General features: G+C 39.9%; 1 protein-coding gene across 2 annotated transcripts in view; it reads right to left on the bottom strand.

Annotated features, from left to right (window-relative positions):
- The window catches only part of LOC133652114 (E3 ubiquitin-protein ligase RBBP6-like), a 79,855-nt gene that overhangs the window by 12,335 nt on the left and 40,170 nt on the right, over window positions 1–27,350 (bottom strand). Inside the window, exons 8-18 of one of the 2 annotated variants that reach the window (XM_062050513.1) lie at window positions 24,177–24,346; window positions 24,007–24,110; window positions 23,805–23,942; window positions 19,472–19,533; window positions 17,236–17,299; window positions 17,137–17,164; window positions 15,399–15,423; window positions 15,074–15,328; window positions 14,901–15,011; window positions 7,113–9,899; window positions 5,045–5,165 (exon numbers count right to left, since the gene is read on the bottom strand). In XM_062050513.1, coding sequence (XP_061906497.1) covers window positions 5,045–5,165; window positions 7,113–9,899; window positions 14,901–15,011; window positions 15,074–15,328; window positions 15,399–15,423; window positions 17,137–17,164; window positions 17,236–17,299; window positions 19,472–19,533; window positions 23,805–23,942; window positions 24,007–24,110; window positions 24,177–24,346 — 3,865 coding nt within the window. The remainder of the gene's footprint in view (window positions 1–5,044; window positions 5,166–7,112; window positions 9,900–14,900; window positions 15,012–15,073; window positions 15,329–15,398; window positions 15,424–17,136; window positions 17,165–17,235; window positions 17,300–19,471; window positions 19,534–23,804; window positions 23,943–24,006; window positions 24,111–24,176; window positions 24,347–27,350) is intronic. The other variant, XM_062050514.1, reaches the window with a different exon arrangement.

Below are 27,350 nucleotides of genomic sequence, written 5' to 3'. Positions count from 1 at the left end.
ATATATATATATATATATATATATATATATATATATATATATATGTATGTGTGTGTGTGTATACACACACACACCCCATCCATCCATCCATCCTATATTTCTGTAAAAAGCACATTCTGACCAGAGAATGACCTTGTCCGCATGACTCACTGTTCTCCCTTCTCTTTTGAAAGTGTCGGATTCTTCATTCCAGTTAACAGTGAACCATTGTCTCCACTACTCCCTCCCTCCCACCTTTTATGCAGTGTATAAAGAATACCGCATCTCTCTTCCTATTGTGCACTCCATACATAATTTGTTATGAATGTGACCTGTGCTTTTTGAAAAGCTCGAGCTTCTCAAATCTAAGAAAACATTTTTTGTTTGACTATTTGAATAGAACATTTCCAATAAAATTTATTTGTGCCGTCACTTTAAGTTATTCTGAAATACATGATCTGACTATTGATGTCATTCACAAAACCTCCACAAACAGGTCCACATTTGTTTGCGCTGCAAAAATGTTTTGTGTAACTATTTATAGTTTTTGTAATGGGGCTGTACATAAACATAAAAACTATCAGACAAAAAATGTTTGCAGCACAAACGAACGGGACACGTTCGGGGAGATGTTGACAAGATGGGAGTCACTAGTCAGAAAATATATTTTAGAATGACTTAAAAACCATAAAGGCACAAATTAACATTTTTGCATTACAAATGGATGGCAGTTATATTTTGATATCTGCAATCATAACCTAATAATTTACACTTGTGTATAAACACTGTGATGTGCGAGCAACTCAGATATTTAATGATCTACATTGGAAAATAAAGCTGAGTGATATATTTACATACATGAATGTCACATGTCGACAACAGGAAATAAACAGGAACCAGACGTGCAACCCTTGCTTTGTTTCCGTCATAAAAAAACACTTATTTCTTGTGACCAAAATGATCACGGTTATCATTATTATCTTGGTATTTTTCAATGTGCTCACAATTTTCAGTACTGAAATCTTTTAACCAAGTTGTATTTAAAAAACAACACATTCAAAATGATTTCCTTTGTAGAAGAATCATTATTGTAGATAAGAACATGTGTTTCATGTACAAGTAGAAGTCGAATGTGCACATGAAAACAACACAAGCATTACAAACAAAGTCATATGGCAGAAACTAAATAATAATAATGTGAACGATGTGCAAGATGGCACCTCATGGCCACAAGACGTAACTGCACTTTTTGTCCATATAGATAAAAACAGTGTTCATATTTGAGATCCATCCATCCATCCATACATCCATCCATCTTCTTCTGCTCATCTGAGGTCGGGTTGCGGGGGCAGCAGCCTAAGCAGAGAAGCCCAGACTTCCCTGACCAGATGTCAGAACCACCTCATCTGGCTCCTTTACTCTGAGCTCGTCCCGGATGACAGATCTTCTCACCCTATCTCTAAGGGAGAGCCCCGCCACCCGACAGAGGAAACTCATTTCGGCCGCTTGTACCCGTGATCTAGTCTTTCTGGTCATAACCTTTCAGTTATGACCAGAAGGACAAAATCACGGGTCACGGGTTCATGACCATAGGTGAGGATGGGAACGTAGAAATTGGGAGCTTTGCCTTACGGCTCAGCTCCTTCTTCACCACAACGGATCGATACAGGGTCTGCATCACGACAGACGTCGCACCGATCCGCCTGTCAATCTCACGATCCACTCTTCCCTCACTCGTGAACAAGACTCTGAGGTACTTGAACGCCTCCACTTGGGGCAAGATGGCACTCCATCCTTTTTTTATTTTTATTTGAGATCTCGTCTTACACATGGGGCTGAACAATTATAGCCAAAATAATCACTATCATTTTGATCAATATTGAAATCACGCTTATTAATCAGGATTATTCATCATGTTTGGTTAAACAGTGTTGACACCATCATGTCATTTGTAATTTCTAATAAAAATGCTATAGATAAACGTTAAAGACAAAATTGTTGATTTTGTTTCTATAATAGTATCAACCGGTGAGCTTTTTCTCATTACATGATGCCTTTAGCTCTATTTTTACATTTTCATAGAGAGTATTTTTTTGTGTGTACATCATTACATTAAAGGGACACACACACACACACACACACACACACACACACACACACACACACACACACACACACACACACACACACACACAGTATATATATATACATACACATGTATACCTTTCCCAACTTCTTTGTCACGTGTTGCTGGCATCTAATTCTAAAGTTAATGATTATTTGCAAAAAAAAAAAAGTTTATCAGTTTGAACATCAAATATGTTGTCTTTGTAGCATATTCAACTGAATATGGGTTGAAAATGATTTGCAAATCATTGTATTCCGTTTATATTTACATCTAACACAATTTCCCAACTCATATGGAAACAGGGTTTGTATGTATATATATATATATATATATATATATATATATATATATATATAAGTATCCATATTTAAGTATATGTAATATTTTTGGCCACTGTAACATTACACAGTTTAACAGTAGCACTGTGTTTGAATATTTCATTAAGTGATTACTTCACCACTAGATGGAGCCCGCGTACTATTAGTGCCAAGTTTGAGACTCACTGCTTTTTTCACATGAATGGTTAATCAAGTAATACCGTTGTGACATGAAAAAAACAGGTAATGTAAAACAACATGTTCACTTTTTGATATCAAAATAAAATACAAAGCAGTTTGGCTAAAGAAGATAAAATCTAATAATAACACAAGTCTAATCTAACAACACAAGTGGTTCAGTGCAACAGTTTGTCCAACAAAAATAAACAGGAGTGATACCTTTCACGTCTAATACACAATCTCTGTGTTCAATTCGAAGAGATGACAAAACATTATAGCTAGTATTGATGTTATTGGAACAACGACAAAGTTAGCAGTTAAATAAAAGAGGGGTGAACATCCCAGTAAACAAACTGCAGACTTTATAAACAAGTTGTGACAACGTTCACGACACATCACCTGCTGCATGTTTCCTCACATCATTAACTCTGTCACAACAGGACACTGTTTTGAGAAAATGAAACAGACATCTCCTCCACGGTATACTTTTAAGTGTGAGACAAATGCCTCCAATACGGTCCACACCTGTCGCCATCTGAAGGCAGCAGTGCGCTCTTGAACGCACACCCAGACTCCACGGAAATAAAGCAAGTAAAACGAACCGATTGGCTCCGTTTAGTCAAAGGGAAAATCTAAAGGAGCGTGTGGTCGCCGCCATGCTTTCTAAAGCCAAACAGTGCTAGTGCGCATGCGCCGTGTCTTGCTACTCTGTTTCCAAGAAGTAAGTGTCAGAATAATTGTATATAAGTTATCACACACCTTGTTTTCCCATGAGTTCAGGTTGCCCTGCGAGAAGACAAAAGCTGTCTTTGATCTTATCAAGCAAAAGGCCTACCGCTTGTAAACCTCCACTGTGTGCAATGGGATGCGACGTGGAGGTGTCGGTTTCTTTGATCTATTGGACAGCCACAGGAAGGACCCGAAATCTACAAGCAGAGAGGGGGCAAACCTGACAACGCTCCAAGCACCTTTTTGTTTGAACTGTTTATGACCCAATGCAGCAGCTGTTCATGGCCCCTCCCCTTAGAAGCAGCTGCAGCTATGTAATCAGGAAATGCCCAAATAAATGAGGAGGCGTGGAGCTCCCTCCTCAGAGCGTGGGGCGACATTGTACGAGGGTGCAAAATTGAATCCTGTCTGTTTGAGTCCTTGCTTCTTGTCTTTGTTTAATAGATAGTTCGGTGTTTGAACCTGACAGTAAGCAGTAGTGATGGGTTGATGAGGCCTCATGAAGCGTTTCGACACATTGCAAAACTGTATTGATACTGTGTCGATACTGTGTCACTAAATACTGACATCTGCTGGACATTAAAAATCCCTACAGGCAACCTATGGACCGACTCAACTGACACTGATTTTATGACCTAGTATATACAATAATATAAACCAAGTCATTGTATTTCATTTAGGATTATTTCATATCTTCATTTAAATAAAAATATATTTTTATCTTTTTTAGATACAGTCAAATAATGTGAACATGTATCGTGACTAGGATGGTAGAAGGTGGGGATTGAACCCCAGTAACCAGCAACCCTCCGATTGCTGGCACGGCCACTCTACCAACTTCGCCACGCCGTCATTCCTATACCTTCTCTAGTAACAGTAGTGATGGGTCCTGCAACACAGATGCATCGGCGCATGCGTCGAGCTCATAGAGCGAAACCCTGTGTCGGTGCGCGTACCGCTTTTAGAAAGTCACGTGACCGATCATGAGCTGCTTTGGTCACGTGACCGATACGCGAACTGTATCGCACTGACGCCTCCTCTGTGCCCTGGGAGCAACGTTCCCTCTAAGGTGCGCGCCTGCGCAATTGCGCAGTGCTCAAGCGTCCTCCGCGCACACCGTGCGCCGCACAGCCAATATATGCCGCGCACCAAATCAAACCCATCTGAATTCTAAACAAAATAAACACATTTATTCTGTGTAATTTTGAAATGCAACTTTGAGTGACAGTGACAACAAGCGGCCCTAATGGTGTTCGTCAACAACACGCATTGCGCCGCTTCCTAATAAACACAGTTTGGCGCGCAGGCGTCAGTGCGATACAGTTCATGAGCGGTCACATGACCAGAACAGCTCATGAGCGGTCACGTGACCAAAACAGCTCGTGTTCGGTCACGTGTCTTTCTAAAAGCGATACGCGCACCGACACAGGGTATCGCTCTATGAGCTCGACGCATGCGCCGATGCATCGGTGTTGCCAGACCCATCACTAGTAAGCAGTGTTGCCTAAAATGCATTAATAAATGACAGTTTTACGGTATTTAAAAATGTAAACGGTATTAGTAACTGTCTGGAATTTTACCGCGGTTTATCCCTGTGTGTGTCCATGTATTTTAAAACGCAACTTGGTTGAAAGATTTCAGTGTAAAAGTACTCGGAGCACATTCAACAATACCACGACATGACGTTGGTAAACATCAAAGAGTCACACACCTGCACGACTTCACGTATGACGAGGCCTTCATGGCGCAGGTGTTGCCGTGGGGGCGTCGTCATGGCAACCGTTGCCTCTGCAAACTCCTCACTTCCTGTGCAGTCCGCTGGGAGAGTGCCGCTGTCGCACAAAAGTTAAAAATGAGGAAGTTGTCATTTTGCCATCACCATTCGTGCAAATTCAAACACACTCAGAAAATGATTAATGCAATCATGTTGGCCAATCCAATGTTTCCCATACATTCATGTACTTGTGCCGGTTCCAACAAGTCAACTATTTTGGAGGAGATAATATGAACATTTTAGGAGTTTGCACCACAGTAAGGTAACATTTAATCTTTCAGATGATATTTATGCTGCTAGCTCCTGCCTATCGTGTTCCACAAAACATTAACTACATTATTTGTTATTTGTAGAATTGGCTTCCGTAGTTAGTGAGCACAGAGTGCAGAGCAGCAGTCTAGCCTGGTAGTACAAAGTTAGCATCAATAGTTTAATGAATGTGTTTCTAAGTAGAAATACATTTGTTGTTTCATGTCAAGTTTAATAAAAATATCCTTTTAGAATTTTTTTTACAAGTTTAAAACGATCGCAATGCTAATTTTTTATGAGCCTGTTAATAGGGTCGTTCATTGTGTTAGCATTAAGCCAGCGGCATTACAGCAAACTTTTATCCTGTATGTTTTTATTTGTATTTTTTTAGTTTATATCAAACTTTACTGTTAATTTAACATGATTCTTACATGTAGGTGCACTTCATTTGTATATTAATGTACTTTATTTTACAGTGTATGCTAACTTTCATTGTTAACTTCTATCAATAACCAACCTCAAGATGGAAGTTTTTTCTTCTCTTAAATGTTTAATTTTCAGAACCGTTTACTTATCTGCCAAACTAAATTCTAACATTCAAGACGGGCATAATAATACATGTAAATAGTACTACTAAAATAAAAAGCAACAATTAAAATAACTACAGTAAATTGATATAATGTAGCAAAAAAATATATGTTGATACTCTTAACACATTTATCTTGATATATATTTATAGCCATTTAAAAAAACTAAAACATACATAAGTTTAGCCAACTATGCAAATTATCAATGTCATTTTGACACAGCCCCGACCATGCCCCCCCCACCACATACTATATTGATTGCTGGTCCGTGGGAAAGATTGTAATCGTTGTGATTTCGGCCAATAAGCATTATCATTTTGGCAAATCATTTTTTTTCCAAAAATCATAGTCGTTTTGGCCAATAACCAGTCATTTTGGCAAATCAGTTATTTTGGCCAATAATCATTGTCAGTTTTTCCAATAATCATCAAGATTTTTGCCAATAATCTTTGTCATTTTGGCCAATAATCTTTGTCTGTTTTGCCAATAATCAAGATTTTTGCAAATAGTCATTTTGGCCAATAATCATCATCATTTTGACCAATAATCATCGTCAGTTTTGCCAATAATCATCATGATTTTTGCCAATAATTATTTTCAGTTTTGCCAATATTCATCATATTTTTGCCAATAATCATTTTTGCTTATAATCATTGTCAGTTTTGCCAATACTCATAATTTTTGCCAATAATCATGAGTTTTGCAAATCATCGTAATTTTTGCCAATAATATGGTTATTTTTGCAAATCATGATTTTTTCCCAATAATCATGATTTTTGCCAATAGTCATGATTTTTGCCAATAATCATTGTCAGTTTTGCCAATAGTCATGATTTTTGCCAATCAGTTTTGCCAATAATCATGATTTTTGCCAATATTCATAGTCATTTTTGCCAATAATCATTGTCAGTTTTGCCAATAGTAATCTGGCCTTAAGTGCAGCCACGAGTTCACTTCCTTGATTAGATGTGTGATTAAGGAAAAAGATTGATAAATATTGTTATTCCTAAAAAGGTTGCAACTTTCTGCCAAAGCTGCTGAGGAATCAAACATTTGAGGCTGCAACACATCCTGGAGGAACTAATAAATATATATTTATATCTACATTGAGCTGAGATCAAACTTGCACACATCATCCCAACAGGAGGTTAAAAATAAAAAACGCTGACCTGTCAGCTTTGTCTTCTTCTTCACTGGAGTGTGACATCCTCATCAGAGCATCTTCTTCATGGCTGATCTTCATCATCTTTACTTCCTCTTTCCAGTTTGCTGGCAAGTTTTCCTCACGTGTGCGCTCATCTTCAGTAGTGACACATTCTTGGTCTCCCTTTGTCTCACTCCTGTCCTCTTCCTCCTCCTTCACGCTCTCATCCGCTCTCTCAGCTTCTGGAGTCTTCTCTGCTCCTTGCAGCTCATCAGGTGGAAACATCTCCTCATTGCTGCAGTTTTCCACAATCAGTTCTTTGTCAGCTCTAAGTTCCTCCTGCTTGAGAGACATGATGACATCTTCTAAATTGTTTTTGTCTTTTTTCACTTGTCGGCCTGTTTCTGTCTCTTGCTGATGTTCACTTCCTGGAATCTTGGCCTCCAAATTGTCACCATCTTCAGTCACTTCCTGCCATTTGCTGATATTCTCCAGACTTATTTCTTTGTCAGCTGTAGGTTCCTCCTGCTCCAGTGACAAGGTGACATCTTCATCCTCTTTTTCTACTGCTTTGCTTTCTGGTTCACTTTCTGAAGGTTCTGCCTCCAACTTGTCACCATCTTCAGTCACGTCCTCCACACTTATTTCTTTGTCAGCTGTAAGTTCCTCCTGCTCGAGAGACGTGATGACCTCTTCTAAATTATTTTCATCTTCTTTCAGTTGTTTGCTTTCTTGGTTGGTTTGAGTCTCTTGCTTATGTTCAGAGTCTGGAATCTTGGCCTCCAACTTGTCACCATCTTCAGTCACGTCCTCTTCTTGGCTGATATTCTCCAGACTTATTTCTTCCTCAGCTGTAGGTTCCTCCTGCTCCAGTGACATGGTGACATCTTCATCTTTTTTTTCTACTGCTTTGCATTCTTGTTCACTTTCTGAAGGTTCTGCCTCCAACTTGTCACCATCTTCAGTCACGTCCCCCTCTTGGCTGATATTCTCCACACGTATTTCTTCCTCAGCTGTAGGTTCCTCCTGCTCCAGTGACATGATGACATCTTCTACCTTGTTTTCATCTTTTTTCACTTGTTTGTTTTCTCGGTCTGTTTCAGTCTCTTGCTGATGTTCAGAGTCTGGAATGTTTCCCTGTGACGTGTCACCATCTTCTTTCTGTCCCACAGTGGATTCTTCCTCCTGCTCCAGTGACATGGTGACATCTTCATAATCTTCTCCCACTGCTTTGCTTTCTGGTTCAGTTTCTGAAGGTTCTGCCTTCAACGTGTCACCATCTTCAGTCACGTCCTCCTCATGGCTGATGTTCTCCACACGTATTTCTTCCTCAGCTGTAGGTTCCTCCTGCTCCAGTGACAAGGTGATATCTTCATCTTCTTCTCCCACGGCTTTGCTTTCTAGTTCAGCGTCTGGAATGTTTGCCTGTGACGTGTCACCATCTTCCATCACCTCCATGTCTTCCTGGGGTTTCTCCACCGTCCTCTCAGAAGGAGACATTTGCCGTATTTGACTTTTTTCTGCGGGCTTCTTCCCGTCCAGATTGATGTTGATGCTAATTTTCTTCTGCGGTTTCACTTTCATCCCCGCCTGCCAGATGTCCTCCACACGTATTTCTTCCTCAGCTGTAGGTTCCTCCTGCTCCAGTGACAAGGTGACATCTTCATCTTCTTCTCCCACGGCTTTGCTTTCTAGTTCAGCGTCTGGAATGTTTGCCTGTGACGTGTCATCATCTCCCATCACCTCCATGTCTTCCTGGGGTTTCTCCACCGTCCTCTCAGAAGGAGACGATTGTCGTATTTGACTTTTTTCTGCGGGTTTCTTACCGTCCAGATTGATGTTGATGCTAATTTTCTTCTGCGGTTTCACTTTCATCCCCGGCTGCCAGATGTCCGTGGTTCTGACAGGAAGTGCTTTCTTCCCGCCACTCTCTCTGTTCCTTTTCTTCTGGTCCTCCCGTTCTATCCTTCCGCCCTCAGAGTGCGAGTCCTTCTCCCCTTTGCTGCGACGCCTCTCCTCATCCTGGCCTCTTCTACTTTTCTTTGCACCTTCTCTTTCTTTTCCTTCCCCCTTTCTCTCAGCTCGCAGGTCAATTTGGTCGCCGGCCGCCATGGACTCGGTGCGACGCTTCTTCTTCTCCTTCCTGTCCTTGACGTCCGCCGAACACGTCTTTTCGTCTTCGTCCTTCCTCGTCCTCTTGCGCTCGCTTTTGAAATGTGCGTGGCGGTCCTTCTTGGCACTCCCCCGCCGAGGGGCGGAGCCTTCAGACGGCGGCGAGCTGCAGTCGCTGGAAGAGGCAGACGGCGGAGAGCGACTGGATGAGGCAGAGCGACTCTCGCTGGACGACTGGGACGGAGGGGAGCGGCGGTCCGCCGCAGGGGCGTCCAACCCGCGGCTGGCTTGGTTCTCCACTTGCTCCGCCCACATGGGATTCGGGGGAGGAGGAAGGGAGAGGAGTGGAGGTGGCAGGTGGTGGTAGTGGCTGACGTAGCTGCTGAAGTACTTCTCGTACCACTCCTTGTACTGGAGCTTCCACTGCTGGTAGTGATCGCCCCCAGCGTCCAGGCTGGCGTGACGCCGACCGGGGTCGCCCGTCGTCGTCCTCCCTGGCGATGGCGAGTGGTCCGCTCGTCTGCTGGATTTGTGGCTGCTGTGAGAAGACCTTTTGCTGTGATGGCGGTGTCTACGCTCGGATTGGGAGCCCTGGCGGGGTGAAGATGAGGAGGACGGCGTGGGCGAGCGGGACCTCTTGTAGCCGTAGCTGTAGGAGCGACTGTGCGGGACTTTGTGCCGGGAGTACGGGGACCTGGGTCTGAAGAGAAATATAACCATTAGAGGTCTTTGGGCACCACTTTTGGAGTGATGACTCCATTTTAATTGTGTTGTGTTTTCTGTCTTAAGCACTAATATTTCTATTATTAATCTCTCAATGTTATATTTTTTATTAACTTATTCATATTTGAATTTTTACATATATTTGATCATATTCTGTATACTATATTTTTGTTTTTCCTCAAATCCTCAGTGCCATGTTTTGTTTTTGCTTTGTTATTGTCAATAGTGTGCATGTATATGTATTTTTTTTTCTCTTCTATTATTATTTTTGTGTTTGTTTTGTACAGCACTTTGTTTCCCTGTCAGCTATTAAAACTTATTTGGAAAAAAAATGATTGACAATGAGAGTAATTTTTATTCTTAAATTAATTTTGCAAAAACTTAAAAAGGGATTTTTTTCCATGCAGGACAAAAGGTCTGGTGCTTGAGCAGTGCCTATTACTATGTACTTTACTAATGTATTTCTTTAATGCTAAATAGTGGTATCATAACCGCTGATACGTGTGAGTGGAACTGAAATGCTTGAATGTTCAAGGTGAGGAGTGTGTAGATCGGGTGAGAAATGTGGGATATCCAGTAGATTGTATAATGCCCAATCATTGTCAATGGGCAGAAAATTCCATGAAAAACGGAAATTTTGAGAAAGGGAAAACATGTGCACTGTTGTGACGAAACGAGAGCTGAGCCAGAAGGCAAAGCTCTCGGTCTACTGAGCTATCTACATTCCTACTCTCACCTATGGTCATGAAGTGTGGGTCATGACCGAAAGAATAAGATTCCGGATACAAGCGGCCGAAATGAGTTTCCTCAGAAGGGTGGCTGGCATCTCCCTTAGATATAGGGTGAGAAGTTCAGTCACCCGAGAGAGACTCAAGAGTAGAGCCGCTGCTCCTTCGCTTGGAAAGGAGCCAGCTTAGGTGGTTCGGGCAGCATCTACCTAGAGAGGTCCTCCTTGCACGTCCCACTGGGAGGAGACCCTGCGGCAGACCAAGGACCAGATGGGGGGATTACATCTCCTCTCTGGCCTGAGAACGCTTCGGGTTTCCCCAGGAGGAAGTTGCTAATGTTGCTCTGGAGAGGGAAGTCTGGGGGCTCTGCTGGAGCTGTTGTCCCCGCAACCCGATTCCGGATAAGCGGTTGAAGATGGATGGATGGAAGTGTGGATTGATGGTTGAAAGGTCGGAATCGGGTTTAAAAAACGGCGCAAAATTTTGAGAATTTAGGGCATTGTAGAACTCTGAATATCTTCATTCAGTTGAATGGGAATTTCCTGGAAATTTCAGGAAAATAGGACATTTTAAAAAATATTGATCCGAGCGTGTTGACGTAGTAACATTTTAAATTGGAAATGGGTATTTCGGAATTCCTGGATTTTTGGGACAACTAGGAATTTGTATGAACAAATAGGAGCATTTGCTGTCCCAACTAAGAGGAAGGTTTTGAAGGTGAAATAGTCAAAAACGGTTGAAAAATGTGGACGGTAAAAAATTTCCAGCACCAAGTGAAAAAAGGGCTTTGGAAAACTGGGAATTCTGGTAATTCCTGAAATTGTTTTGAACTCTGAAAATGGTCCAAGGTGAGTAGAGTGTGTAAATGGTGGAAGGGTTCCAATCGCTTGAGAAATGTGGGATATGTAGTAGATTGTATACGGTAATGCCCAATCATTGTCAATGGGGAGAAAATTCAGGGAAAAACTGACATTTTGAGAAAGGGAAAACTTGTTTTGTGTTCTATATATTGGAAGAGTGTGGGTGGGTGGTTGAAAGGTCGGAATCGGGTTTAAAAAAATGGCGCAACATTTTTTTAATTTAGGGCATTGTAGAACTCTGAATACATCCATTCATTTGAATAGGAATTTCACGAAATCTGAATTTTTTAAAATATTAATCCGAGCGTGTTAACATAGTAACATTTTGAATTGAGAATGGTTATTTCGGAATTCCTGGAAAACCGGGAATTTGTATGAAAAAATAGAACCGTTTGTTGTCTCAACTAGAAAGAAGGTTTTGAAGGTGCAATGGTCAAAAACGGTTGAAAAACGTGGACTGTGAAAAATTTCCAGCACCAAGTGAAAAAAGAGCTTTGGAAAACCAGGAATTCTGGGAATTCCTGGGATTGTTTTGAACTCGGAAAATGGTTGTTTAATTGTCCAAAGTGAGTGTGTGGATGGTGGAAGGTACTCCAATCGGGTGAGAAATGTGGGATAAGCAATCATTGTCAATAGGGAGAAAATTCCTTGAAATACTGAAATTTTGAGGAAGAGAAAACATGTTTTGTGTTCAATATATTGGAAGAGTGCGGGTGGATGGTTAAAATGTCGGAATTGGGTTAAAAACTGGCGCACAATTTTGAGAATTTAGGGCATTGTAGAACTCTGAATCTGTCCATTCATTTGAATGGGAATTTCCTGGAAATTTCAGGAAAACAGAGAATTTTTGAAAATATTGATCCTAGCGTATTGACGTAGTAATGTTTTAAATTGAGAATGGGTATTTCGGACCTTCTGGAATTTCGGGAATTTGAATGAAGAAATAAAAGCATTTGTTGTCCCAACTAAGAGGAGTGTTTTGAAGGTGGAATGGTCAAAAACAGTTGAAAAATGGGGACTGAAAACTTTCCAGCACCAAGTGAAAAAAGGGCTTTGGAAAACTGGGAATTCCTAAAATAGTTTTGAACTCAAAAATTTTAAATTGACAATGACGGTAATTTTTATTCTTAAATTAATAAAATAAAGAAAAATTGGGCTCCAGCCAAAAGGGATTTTTTCCATATAGGACAAAAGGTGCTTGAGCAGTGCTTACTACTATGCACTTGACTAATGATGCTAAATAGTGGCATCATATGTGTATACATTGTATCTGCTGATGTAGTTCCTTGTGAAAAGAAAAAAAAAAAAGAGCCTGATACCAATCATTTGCTGATAATCGGTCGCTCTCTCGTTTAGAAGCAACATGAGTGTACAAACCCAACAGCCTCAATGTCCCCAGAGAAAAAAATACTAGTTTTGAAAATAACTGCAATTACAAAATAAAAATGATACTGTGGCGTGTGCAGCCCTTTGAGACACTTGTGATTTAGGGCTATATAAATAAACATTGATTGATTGATTGATACTGTATAAATGATCAAAATACAACGTACCGTAAATTATACCATACGCCGCTACTTTTTTCTTACACTTTGAATCCTGTGGTTTATAAGACAGTGCAGTTAATTTATGGATTTTTCTCCGATACCAGCCATAATCAGAATAATTAAAAAAAATCTCACTGGGATGAGAATCAGCACCTCCAAGTCCGAGTCCGTGGTTCTCGCCCGGGAAAGGGTGGAGTGCCATCTCCAAGTTGGGGAGGAGATCTTGCCCCATGTGGAGGCGTTCAAGTACCTCGGAGTCTTGTTCAAGAGTGAGGAAAGAGTGGATCGTGAGATCGACAGGCGGATCGGTGCGGCGTCTTCAGTAATGCGGACGCTGTATCGATCCGTTGTGGTGAAGAAGGAGCTGAGTCTGAAGGCAAAACTCTCAATTTACAGGTCAATCTACATTCCCATCCTCACCTATGGTCATGAGCTTTGGGTTGTGACCGAAAGGACAAGATCACGGGTACAAGCGGCCGAAATGAGTTTCCTCCGCAGGGTGGCGGGTTTCTCCCTTAGAGATAGGGTGAGAAGCTCTGTCATCCGGGAGGAGCTCAAAGTAAAGCCGCTGCTCCTCTACATGCAGAGGAGCCAGATGAGGTGGTTCTGACATCTGGTCAGGATGCCACCCGAACGCCTCCCTAGGGAGGTGTTTAGGGCACGTCCCACCGGCAGGAGACCACAGGGAAGACCCAGGACACGTTGGGAAGACTATGTCTCCCGGCTGGCCTGGGAACGCCTCGGGATCCCCTGGGAAGAACTGGACGAAGTGGCTGGGGAGAGGGAAGTCTGGGCTTCTCTGCTTAGGCTGCTGCCCCCGCGACCCGAACTCGGATAAGTGAAAGAAAATGGATGGATGGATGGATAAAAAACAACAACCAAGTGCACCTAAAAAAGTGTTTTATTGTTTGTGCTATGGCGCCATTTTATGGATGAGTTTGTCAACTGCAGGTGTCCTTACATTTACGGGTAGTTAGTGTTTGTTTTAGTGTTAGTCTCCCAAACGTCCATAGCGTTTCTACTTGTATGGATTCTTTATTTATCACTCCAAGTAACGTTTGTAAGCTTTACAATACATCTAAAACAATTCTTACTTACTAAAGCGTCCCATGTGTGATGTCTGTAGGAGTGTTTGCTTGCATATTTGTACGTGCTGATTGATTGATTGATTGAAACTTTTATTAGTAGATTGCACAGTACAGTACATATTCCGTACAATTGACCACTAAATGGTAACACCCGAATAAGTTTTTCAACTTGTTAATCAATTCATGGTGATATTGTAATATGACGAAGCTAGCATCATTAGCATTAGCAATATTTACACATTTACAAGAGTCTGTGTTACTACTATTAACTTACTATGGCATTCTTTTTATATTGTTTCAGTTTCACAAATTCCTCAGTAAATTCACCAAAACGTCACCGGGGAGTTATTGAGTCTGTTTTGGAGATCTAGCTTGCGCAGCTAGTGGGTCCATGACGATGACTGACATTTTGTCTGATCAACCGTTTTACTGCCGTGTTACAGACATTGTTTGGAAACAATTAAGGTATGTAAATAAGAATATTTTTGTATAAATAACTCATTTCACAACTTATACTGTATATCTGCGACTTGGTGCGGCTAATATATGGAAAATATTTTTTTCTTTGAAAATTTAGTGGGTGCGGCTTATATACCGGTGCGCTCTTTAGCCCGGAAAATTCGGTAATTATTCTGTGATAATTACACAAGAATGTTCAGTTGGGATGGATACCAACACACCCAGTATCACCCACCCTTACTTTACATCTCATGCTGAGATCTAATCTTCATCAGATCTGTATCAAGTCTCATTACCTTGATCTGCCATGAGATCTGGACCGGGATCGACTGGATCTGCTGGAAGAGCGAGAGGATTTGGACTTGGAACGAGAGGAGTGTCTGCGGGAGGACCGTGCGTGCGGAGACCTGTCGGACACAGGCGGACAATCTAAGAGGTGAGCGTGAAGATGACGTGTCGCCGTGGTTACCTTTCTCTCTCTTGGTGCTGATGACTGAACCAGTCCCTCTGGGTGAGGGGAGGCATGGAGGAGGGCAGGAGGGGAGGCATGTGGGGCACCTGAGGGCTCGGCTGAGTCCAGTTGGGATGACTTGGGTGTCGCTGACCTGGGTGGAAGGGATGGAAGTGATGGCTGGAGAACAGAGGAGGCAGAGCGGGTGGGTGGGAGGAGGAGGGGGGTTCAGCAGGGAGTCCAGTGGGACAAACTGAGGACGAGGAGGAGCTGCTGGGAGAAGACAAGTTTGTGGTTGGACTTCAGACTTGTACATAAATTCAAAGACACCAGCTGCACTGACCTGTACATGCTGCCTGGGCCTGGACCTTTCAATGGAGGGAGAAAAAACTGGTTATATATATTGATTATGCAGTGAAATCACTACCAAAACTCCACAAACCCACTAAAATGCTTTACTCAAGCCCAACTATTCACATGCAAAAAGAAATAGCATTCAATTAAAAAAACAAGTTAAAACTTTTAGGCAGTAATATTCCACCCAGCGTGATCCACACCAGCACTCACAGCACCCGTAATTCACACTCTACAACTACAGCTGGTGCTGCTGAGTCAATTTGCTTCTTCTTCTTCTTGTTTTAGGCGGATGGCACAATGCGCAAATAACAATAGCTCTGACGGTCTTGAATTGATTCAGGAGCACCACCTGTAGTTGTGGAGTGTGAATTACAGGTGCTCTGAGTGCAGGTGTGTGGATCGCACATTGTGGAATATTACTGGCAAAACTTAACTTGCAGAAAACAGTTGTTATACTTGCCAATAATTTTTTATTTATTTATAAAATTGTTTTTATACCTGTGAATCGGTTTTTTAGTTAAAGAAATGTGTTTTCATACTTGCAAATAGTTTTTATTTAGTAGCAGAAAATAGTTTTTAAACGTGCAAATCTTTTTATTGAATAAAATTGTTTTTATATTTGCAAATCTTTACATGCAGAAAATTGCTTTAAAACTTGCAAATAATTTTTGTACTTTAAGAAAAGTTTTTAAACTTGCACATTTTTTATTTTAGAAAATTGTTTTTATACTTGTGAATCATTTTGTTAAATGTATAAAATAGTTTTTAAACTTAGGAATGTTGTTTTAATTGAACATTTTTTTATACTTACAAATTGTTTTTTTCAGTAGCATGAAATAGTTTTCAAACTTGCAAATCTTTTTTTGATTGAAATGTTTTCATACTTAAGAATTTTTTTTTTTTAAATGTATAAAATTGCATTCATACTTGTAATTTGTTTCTTAATTCAATAAATGTGTTTTTAATACTTGCAAATCCATCCATCCATCTTCTTCCGCTTATCCGAGGTCTGGCCTTGCAAATCGTTTTTCAAATTGAAAACAATTGTTTTTCTACATGCAACATTTTTTTTTGCAGCTGAAAATTGTTTTTAACCTTGCAAATCTTTTTTTTGATTGAAGAAAATTGTTTTTATACTTGTGGATCGTTTTTTTAATTAAAGAACATTATTTTTATACTTGCAAATCGTTTTTCAAATTGAAAACAATTGTTTTTATACATGCAAATTGTTTTTTCAGGAGCATAAAATAGTTTTTAAACCTTTTTATTGAATACATTTGTTTTCATACCCACAAATCTTTACTTGCAGAAAATTACTTTAATACTTGCAAATCTTTTTTTACTTTAAGAAAATTGTTTTTTAACTTGGGAATCTTTTTTTTATTGAAGAAAATAGCTTTTATACCTACAAATCATTTTTAAAGTTGTAGAAAATTATTTTTATAATTTTAATTTGTTTTTTCAATTGAAAAAATAATGTTTTTTCAGGAGCAGAAATTAGTTTTTAAACTTGCAAACCTTTTTTATTTAATTACATTGTTTTTATACTTGCAAATCTTTTTTTTTTAAGTGAAAAAATGTTTTTTATACTTGCAAATCGTTTTTTACTTGCAGAAAATGTTTTTTATACTTATGAATAGTTAGACGTGAGTAAAAAACCTTTCACTACATTTTATATTCAATAATAGAAACTTTCCCAGGTCAGTGTTGATACACGTTCTCACCTGCGTGCTGCTTGGGGTCGGTGTGAACCTGAACACACAAACAGCACATCAAGCACACACTTTAATGCCAACACAAATAGGAAGTCGGTGTGTCCTCACAGGCGTGCAAGCTTGGTTTGATGGCAGCACAGAAGGGACCAAAGGATCTTGTGTCTTTGTTTCACTATGGAAAACAAAACAATCGTCGTGAACACAACCACTCTGGTCACAGTCAGTGAAGTGAAAGGTAAGAACTTGAATCAGAAGCGAGTAGGGGTCAATACAACTTTTCCATTTACTTTCATACCATACCAATATTGGTATCAGCAGGAATCATACATACTTGATTTTTGAGTGCGGAATGTTAGAAAAGGTTTGATAAGAGTCCAACAATGGTAGCTATGAAAAAAACTAACCTACCGTAATTTCCGGACTATAAGCCGCTACTTTTTCCCCTCGTTCTGGTCCCTGCGGCTTATACAACGGTGCGGCTTATTTACGGCCTGTTCTTCTCCGACACCGACGAAGAGGATTTCGGTGGTTTTAGTACGCAGGAGGAAGACGATGACACAATGATTAAAGACTGACTTTTCATATTCCGGTAGGCTGGTTATTTTGATAACGTACATGCGAGCACTTTGTATTACTTTGCACAGTTGTATTATTTGTACTCTGCACGAATGCTGTTCGCCATGTCAAAGATGTGAAAGTTTGATTGAATGATTGAAAGATTTATAGTTAATAAATGGGACGCTTTGCGTTCCCAAACAGTCATCTCTGTCCTGACAATCCCCTCCGTGGTAGCAGGAACCCCTATATACTACGGTAATTACACATCAAAACCCTGCGGCTTATAGTCGGGTGCGGCTTATATATGGAGCAATCTGTATTTTCCCCTAAATTTAGCTGGTGCGGCTTATAGTCAGGTGCGGCTTATAGTCCGGAATTTACGGTATTTATTATCAACCATCTGGAATGGATTTACGCTGCCTTTAAGTTGAAGTGGAGTGGTAATCCCACCCTAATATTCCTCTGTGTGTGAACTAGAGGTGGGAATCTTTGGGCACCTCACAAGTCGATTATGATTCAGGAGCTACGATTGGATTAAATGTTGATTATTGATGCATCTTTAATTTATGTACATTAATGCAGTTTTACATTTATTTTTGTTTCATTAAATAAGCGTAAAAAATAAATAATTTGGTATTAGAAACTGTTAAATTAATTATTAAATGAATGAAAATGTGTGTAAAACTGGAACATAAGTGCCCGATAGTAAAGGAAGTGGTCAGATCTCTCGATGAGGTTGCAGTCAGACAAATTTTAGAACTGTCTGCTTTACTTTATTTACAATAAATAAATTGATTGATGTTTACTAATTGATTCTATAATTGTTCATGTCCGAATTGCAATGCATCTAATTGATTATTTCCCCCACCTTTAGTGCGAACGCTTCATTCATTTTATGTCCCGCTGGCAGCCATTTTGTGCTTGCTCGTATTAAAGAGCCTGAGGAGGCGGGCTTTGTACCACAGCAGGTTTTTCAATGTAATGAGAACAGACTTTTCGAGAAAAAGATGCCAAAGCGGACTTATTTTACAGCGGAGAAGACTACCTCTCGCCTCACTTCTCTCACTCTATCCGTTGTTCCTCTTCTCTTGTGGGCCAAAGGAGCCGCTCATGAGGACATTTGGCCAATATGATTTACAGTAAGTGGATATTACTTCTTTAAAATATGTATTATTGTAGCAATATGGTTGTTAAAGTTAAGGATTTGTGTGATTTCTGATTGTTTGTGAGGACGCCAAAGAGACTTCTGGACAGTTCAGCTTGTCGTTGTTGTTTTGGTTAGTTAATTTAGAGAGGGTTGATCTATCGCCTTATGTTTATTTGATTTACAGTACCGTATATATCACTTTATATTGTGTTCAAAGAGAACACACCTGCACTAAAATACAGACTTTATATTGGATATTGGATTCACTATACTAACTTTTCGATTTAAGAACCAATTAGGTTTATAAATCGAGGTTCCACTGTGCTTTCTAATATGCAACTATAATTATTTGATACTTGTTTCTATTGACACATTTTATTGTTCAATGATTATTACCTATGTTTAGCTTGTGTGCTATTGTGGGCTTAGCCGTTGTGTAGCTGCAAGCTCCTGATAGCCTATAGCTTAGCATGTTTACCTTTTGTAAGTGACCTGACTACTAAACGTGCTCTGCGATTGGCTGGCGACCAGTCTGCATGGCGATATAAAAAATAATATACAACCCTAGTTCTCGGAATGTAATGACCTTCTCAGGCTCCACAAGGTGCAAAGTGCTGATTGATTTGGTTGCATACGTACTTGGAAGGTAGCTGGTTTGGTAGGCTGACTGCAGAATGAGCCCCAGGCTGGCTGATCTCAGACTGTAGGCAGCAGGGTGTAGTTGAAAAGAAAAGAGTCAACAGCAGATTATTGTCAGTAAAACACAAATTAAGTGGCAAGGCATGTTGTCGAAATTGCGGCACAGCGCCCATACTTGGTGTATGGCACAATAAACAACAACAAATGGTGCAGCATACCAGATAGGCACAATGAAAAAAAGATGACATTTTGATACAGAGGTACCAGAAGAGATTAAAATGATTTCTAAATCCTGTGAAGTCTACTAAAAGAGGTCAATACTGTCCAATGTTATTGTTGTTGCATTCTATGGCAAAAACATCGGTTTCAGTTGTAATACACTTTTCCACCACTTGTGGCAGTAATGAAAATAAACAAACAGAAGAAGTCTGGAGCTAAAGTCATACAGAAGTTTCTTCAGCGCAAAAATTATGACTAAAGCGGTGAAGCTGTGTTTTCATTCACACTTTAATTTTACTGACAGTTTAGTTAACATATATTATCATGAATTTTGTTACAATGTATTCACTTTGGCCCTTCGTAGTGGTATATAAACATATTTTTCATCAATTGAATAGTCCCTTCTTTTGCAGTATATTTTATTAGTCCAGTGGTTCTCAAACGTTGTTCACCAAGTACCACCCTCAGAAAACACTTGGCTCGCCAAGTACCACCATAATGACCAACATTAAAATACGGCAGCGTAGTCGGCCTAAGTGTTCATTAAAAAAAAGTTTTATTTAAATAATGATAAATAAATGGGTTATACTTGTATAGCGCTTTTCTACCTTCAAGGTACTCAAAGCACTTTGACAGTATTTCCACATTCACCCATTCACACACTGATGGCGGGAGCTGCCATGCAAGGCGCTAACCAGCACCCATCAGGAGCAAGGGTGAAGTGTCTTGCCCAAGGACACAACGTATCCTTGGGCAACGTAAACAAGTATATTTAATAGTGCTTGGAATCTTTGGGCAGCACACGATTCAATTCGGAGTCGATTCTCGATTCAAAATCAATACTTTTCTTAATTAAAATGTTTGCCAGTTCCAAGCCAGCTGTTATCCATAAAATAGATAACAGCTCTGATAAATTTCTATATTACTTAAAAGAAAACTGGTTTTGTTTAATAAAATATGAATAAAATACATTTAAAATACAAGAGAAGTATCCAACACTTCTCTTTTCTACAGTAAATCTGTACAGCAGATATAGATCATTTTGTATGCGGGTAATAACCTGTGATTAATCATGATTAATCGAAATGCATATGCATTTGATTATTAGATTTTTTTGTATGTAGAACTTGCTTTAAAATCATAAAAAAGGTGACCAGCAGATATTTAACTATTTGTTTTTATCTCCCAAAAATAGTTTTGCAATACAGTATTCAACAGACCTGGGCATTCTGCGGCCCGTGGGCCGCATCCGGCCCTTTGTACGTCCCTGTCCGGCCCGCGTTAGGCCAATTATAAATTACAAAATACATTTTAAAAAGTATCTATTTCGAGTGTGCAATACAACGGTGCTGCTTTTGTTTTGAAAAGCGTTATTTGTATTACGTGCGCGCAGCGGCAATCACAAATACAAAATAAATTTAAAAAAACATCTTTGTCGTGCGTGCAATACAACTGTGCGGCTTTTATTTTGAAAAGTGTTATATGTGCGTATGTCCTGTGAGGGAAGGCGCACAGCGACAAGTGATGCCCGGTTATCCCCGAGACGCTAAAAAGAGAAAAGTTGATGACGAATGGCGTGTTTTAAAAAAGACATGGACTGCCAAGTAAAGGTAAAGCAGTGTGCTTATTTGTGGTACACACGTTGCTGTCTTTAAAGAATATAGTGTAACGACCTGATGAAGTAGATGTTGTCTTCTTGAGTTGCGTAAATGAGAAGTGAGGAGAAGTGCGTGTGGAAGGAACGAGATATGTTGAGCTGTGTTAGTATAGCTTGCTCAATAAAAGTTTAAAAAGAGCGTCAGACTTCGTGTGCACTTCTTCTGGACGCTACAATTGGTGTCAGAAGTAAAACTTTGCGCATACTGCACTGTTTGTGTGCTACGTCATCGGGAGGTACGTGCCACGTGAGGAGCTCGCTGCAAAGAGAGAGAGAGACAGAGAGAGAGAGAGACAGAGAGAGAGAGAGACCGTTTACAGGTGCAGCCACGCTGCTTGCCACGGGGGGAATTCCGCCCTCAATGAAGACTCCCAGGTTTGATGGCAAGGCGAACTGGGAGGCATTTCATCCCACTTGTGACATCAATTGTAGCGTCCAGAAGAAGTGCACACCAAGCCTGACGCTCTTTTTAAACTTTTATTGAGTAACCTATACTAACACAGCTCAACTTATCTCGTTCTTTCCAAAAAGAAAACCAATCCTCACTCCTCATTTCCGCAACAGCAACGCTTCTTCCTTCTTCGCCAATCACCTTACAGGCGTGCTACGTTCACAACAAAGAGGATGCAGGATGAAGTGACAGAAATTGAAATTTTTGTATTGTAATATACATCAGGAAGTGTTGTGTAAGAAAGTGTTAAAAATAAAACCATCAAAAGCCATCTGCTTTTGTATAAAGATAAGTTAGGTTAAATGAAAATATTATTACTATCTATCTTACGGTATATCAAAAATAATTTGAGCAAAATTTAATTGAAATATTGTCGGTGTGGCCCTCCAGCAGTGCTCGGGTTGCTCATGCGGCCCCCGGTAAAAATTAATTGCCCACCCCTGGTATATAATAATATAATTGGCACAATCAGATAATATTAAAGTTTAAAATAAGCATTTTTTCCCCCGGGCCTTGAGTTTGACACCTGTGATCTACATCAACCATATGATTGGAGTGACAGGATAAATAATTTAAAAAACAAATTAAAAAAAAAAAAAATATATATATATATATTTTTTTAAATCTATTTTTTTTTTTTTTTTTTAATCGATTAAGAATCGTTACACCTAAGAATTGCGATTAATTCAAAATGTTTTTTGTTTTTTTTGACAGCCCTAATATCTAATCATTTTGGCCACTGTAAATACACACAGTTTGAACAGTAACACTGTTTGAATATAGGAAAAAAAACACTGTACTTTATTAATGAATCAAATCAAATAAATGTTATTTAATGAAGTGATTATTTGGTGTACCGCATAAGGTACCACAGGTGGAGAATCGGCGGGTTAGTGTTTATTTTGGTAATCATCCTGACATAAAAATCATTAATAATAATCCTTGTATCAGTGGCCTAGTGGTTAGAGTGTCCGCCCTGAGATCGGTAGGTTGTGAGTTCAAACCCCGGCCGAGTCATACCAAAGACTATAAAAATGGGACCCATCCCTGTTTGACACTCAGCGTCAAGGCTTGGAATTGGGGGTTAAATCACCAAAAATGATTCCCGGGCACGGCCACCGCTGCTGCCCACTGTTCCCCTCACCTCTCAGGGGGTGATCAAGGGTGATGGGTCAAATACAGAGAACAATGATTGTCACATATGTGACAATCATTGGTACTTTTTTTTTTTTTTTAATTTAAAACATGCTTTCATATCATTTGACAAAGTCGTAATCTGCAAATAGGCTAAATAGAATTATTGAATACCATTCAAATCAAGAGTAAAATGACTAAGGGTTCATATTAGGGACCTTCTGTAGTGGAAAAGCTGTTCAAGCTATTGTATTGTTTTTCATAAAAGGAAAAAAACAAGTCGCACTGGAGTATAAGTCGCATTTTTGGGGGAAATTTATTTGATAAAACCCAACACCAAGAATAGACATTTGAAAGGGAATTTAAAATAAATATAGAATAGTGAACAACAGGCTGAATGAGTGTACGTCATATGACGCATAAATAACCAACTGAGAACGTGCCTGGTATGTGAACGTAATATATTATGGTAAGAGTCATTCAAATAACTATAACATATAGAATTCTTTACGTTTACCAAACAATCTGTCACTCCTAATCGCTAAATCCGATGAAATCTTATACGTCTAGTCTCTTATGTGAATGAGCTAAATAATATTATTTGATATTTTACGGTAATGTGTTAATAATTTCACACATAAGTCGCTCCTGAGTACAAGTCGCACCCCCGGCCAAACTATGAAAAAAACTGCGACTTATAGTCCGAAAAACACGGTAAATGAATCCGTTCAGTACAATGGGCGGGGCTGATGTGCTGGGCTCTGTGATAGAAGCGTAAGTTGAGGTACTTTTGTACCAATAACGTAGGTCACAAAGTTTTGTCTTTAATAAATAGGTAAGAAGAACATCCAAAGGTGAAGGTGTTGGCTGACCTGCAGAGTGTTGTTCAACAGGTGGATTTTGTGGGGCACAGGACTCGGTGTTGGCGCGGAACCCAGGGACTGGGGAGCGGTAGACGTCTTTCCCAGACTTCTGCTGTAGCCCTTCTCCTTCTTGAAGTTATTCACAGCCTGTGGGAAGCAACCATGGTATACAATCATCCGCACTTGGCGAATTACGCTCACACTGCTTTACCTGTCTGAGGAATTTATTGGTGATCAACGAGTCGGGGGAGACGTCCGCTAGGTTGCAGGTGGGACAGACGTGTCCCTCGGACTCCAGCAGGGCGGTGCGAATACCTACAGAGAGAGAAGCGGCTCAAATGCCAAAGTATTGTCCAAGAGTGGCGCGGCTGAAGTACTCACAGTCGTCGCAGTAACTGTTCCCGCAGCAGGGAATGACCACGGCGTCCACCAGCAGGTCACCACAGATCAGACACTGCAGTTCTTCAGGCACAGCTTCCTTCTCCTCCTCTGGCTCAGGCTCTTGGTGGATAAACGGATGCTTCTCCTTCTTGCCCACGGCGTACGCCTCACTGTGGACACAGAGTTGTCACACCTTGTTCAGTGTTTTTTAACCATGGGGACCATTGTTGGGAAGCAAGCGCCCCCTAGAGCAGCGGTTCTCAAATGGGGGTACGCGTACCCCTGGGGGTACTTGAAGGTATGCCAAGGGGTACGTGAGATTTTTTTTAAATGTCTGTCAAAAAGAACTGTGAAAAGAAATGCAACAATGCAATAGTCAGTGTTGACAGCTAGATTTTTTGTGGACATGTTCCATAAATATTGATGTTAAAGATTTCTTTTTTTGTCAAGAAATGTTTAGAATTAAGTTCATGAATCCAGATGGATCTCTATTACAATCCCCAAAGAGGGCACTTTAAGTTGATGATTACTTCTATGTGTTGAAATCTTTTTTTTAATAATTGAATCACTTGTTTATTTTTCAACAAGTTTTTAGTTATTTTTATATCTTTTTTTCCAAATAGTTCAAGAAAGACCACAACAAATGAGCAATATTTTGCACTGTTATACAATTTAATAAATCAGAAACTGATGACATAGTGCTGTATTTGACTTCTTTATCTCTTTTTTTCCAACCAAAAATGCTTTGCTCTGATTAGGGGGTACTTGAATTAAAAAAATGTTCACAGGGGGTACATCACTGAAAAAAGGTTGAGAACCACTGCCCTAGAGGGCCACTAAAAAGTAAGTACCGTATTTTTCGGAGTATAAGTTGCTCCAGAGTATAAGTCGCACTGGCCGAAAATGCATAATAAAGAAGGAAAAAAACATAAGTCGCACTGGAGTATAAGTCGCATTTTTGGGGGAAATGTATTTGATAAAACCCAACACCAAGAATAGACATTTGAAAGGCAATTTAAAATAAATAAAGAATAGTGAACAACAGGCTGAATAAGTGTACGTTATATGACGCATAAATAACCAACTGAGAACTTGCCTGGTATGTAAACGTAACATATTATGGTAAGAGTCATTCAAATAACTATAACATATAGAACATGCTATACGTTTACCAAACAATCTGTCACTCCTAATCGCTAAATCCGATGAAATCTTATACGTCTAGTCTCTTACGTGAATGAGCTTATTATTTGATATTTTACGGTAATGTGTTAATTCATTTCACACATTAGTCGCTCCTGAGTATAAGTTGCACCCCCGGCCAAACTATGAAAAAAACTGCTACTTATAGTCAGAAAAATACGGTAAGTACATTTTATTTATAAAGCGCTTTTCACAGATTAAATCACAAAGGGCTGTACAAAACATAGGTACAACAATTCAATAAAAACAACAGGGCAACATCATAAAAAGGATACAAAGTGGATTAAAAATTATAGTTAAAAGGTGCATTTACTAAAAGCTTTACTAAAAAGAGAAGTTTTCAAATGTTTCTTAAAAGTTTCAACACAGTCAAGATCACGGGGGGACTGGTGCAAGTTGTTCCAGAGTCTGAAAGCTATAGCCTGGAATGCCAGGTGTCCACAGGTTTTAAAATGAGTTTTTTGGGATCTTTAGAAGACCCTGGCCTGAAGACCGGAGGAGTAGGGGCATAACAAGTCACCATGCAACACACAGAAAGTCAGGACTAAAATCTTAAACTCAATGCGGACTTTGACTGGAAGCCAATGAAGACTGGATCAAATGGGGGTGACATGGACTGTCCTGGGTGCACCGGTCAGAAGTCTGGCAGCTGCCTTATGTACCGTCTGAAGTCTCTTTAGCGTTGACTTGTTGAAAAGAGTGAAGAGAGAATTGCAATAGTCAATACGAGATGAAATTAATGTGTGAATGATCATTTCCAGATCCAATTATGACAGCTAATTTCTCACTTTAGAAATATTTCTGAGGTGATAAAAACACTTTTGGGTCAGTTGACAAGAGTGACCCTCCAAAGACTTGGACTGATCAACACAACCCCAAGGTTTCTGAAGCTGCTTTTAACAGATGCACCCAGAGCACCAAGGGAGTTCTTGATCAGGGGGATCTTTTTATTGGAAGCAATTATCAGAGTTTACATTTTGTTAGAATACAAATAATGTGTGTTTATTTCAGTTGTAATACACTTTTCCACCACGTGTGGTAGTAAAGACAATAACAAACAAAATAATACCTACCTATACCTAGTGCGACTACCTATTAGGTAGCTAATGGTAGCTACCTAATGTAGCTACCATTAGGTAGCTACATTAGCTACCTAATGTAGCTGGGTAGCCCAGCTACATTAGGTAGCTGGGCTACCTAATGTTGTAGCCCAGCAGTCATTCACAACTCCTCCAACACGAACATTATTTTTTTTGCACTTTTGGGCTTCTTATTAAATAACTTTTTTAAATAGATTCAATCTTGCACGTGGAAAGTTTAAGTGTGGGCTTTAGTTGCTATAACACTCCCGTCAGGGGGTGCATTATCCAGCACAACAGCGGCGCATGGACTTCATTTATAAGTAAAGGTAAGACCATAATAAAGTTTTTTTTATTAAATGTGCTTTTTTGTGTGCTACAGTTTGTATGTGTAAAGTTAAAGTTAAGTTAAAGTACCAATGATTGTCACACACACACTAGGTGTAATGAAATTTGTCCTCTGCATTTGACCCATCCCCTTGTTCACCCCCTGGGAGGTGAGGGGAGCAGTGGGCAGCAGCGGCGCCGCACCCGGGAATAATTTTTGGTGATTTAACCCCCAATTTCAACCCTTGATGCTGAGTGCCAAGCAGGGAAGAATGCTGGTATGAGCTTTTAAACACAACCCGTTAACTGCTGCTAATCAAATGGTGAATAGGATACTCTTTAGGGTTCATATGTTTGTGAATCTGACTGTGATGAAGTCAGTGCCTCACCAGCCATGAACCTCACCGCACGTCACTGCTATTTATAGTCATGGCGGATAGATGAGGGGGCGGGCACAATGTTTTATTCTTTCTGGGGGGGCATAACACAAACAAACTGAGAAGCAATGCTCTAAGGTAATATGACTTAAGTAAAGGTAAAAAGTACCGTATTCATTCAGTGGAAA

This window comes from Entelurus aequoreus, linkage group LG06 (assembly GCF_033978785.1).
Source record: "Entelurus aequoreus isolate RoL-2023_Sb linkage group LG06, RoL_Eaeq_v1.1, whole genome shotgun sequence".
Taxonomy (NCBI): Eukaryota; Metazoa; Chordata; class Actinopteri; order Syngnathiformes; family Syngnathidae; genus Entelurus; species Entelurus aequoreus.
The sequence above is the reverse complement of the archived record's forward strand: the minus strand, read 5'-3'. Positions and strand labels throughout refer to the sequence as shown.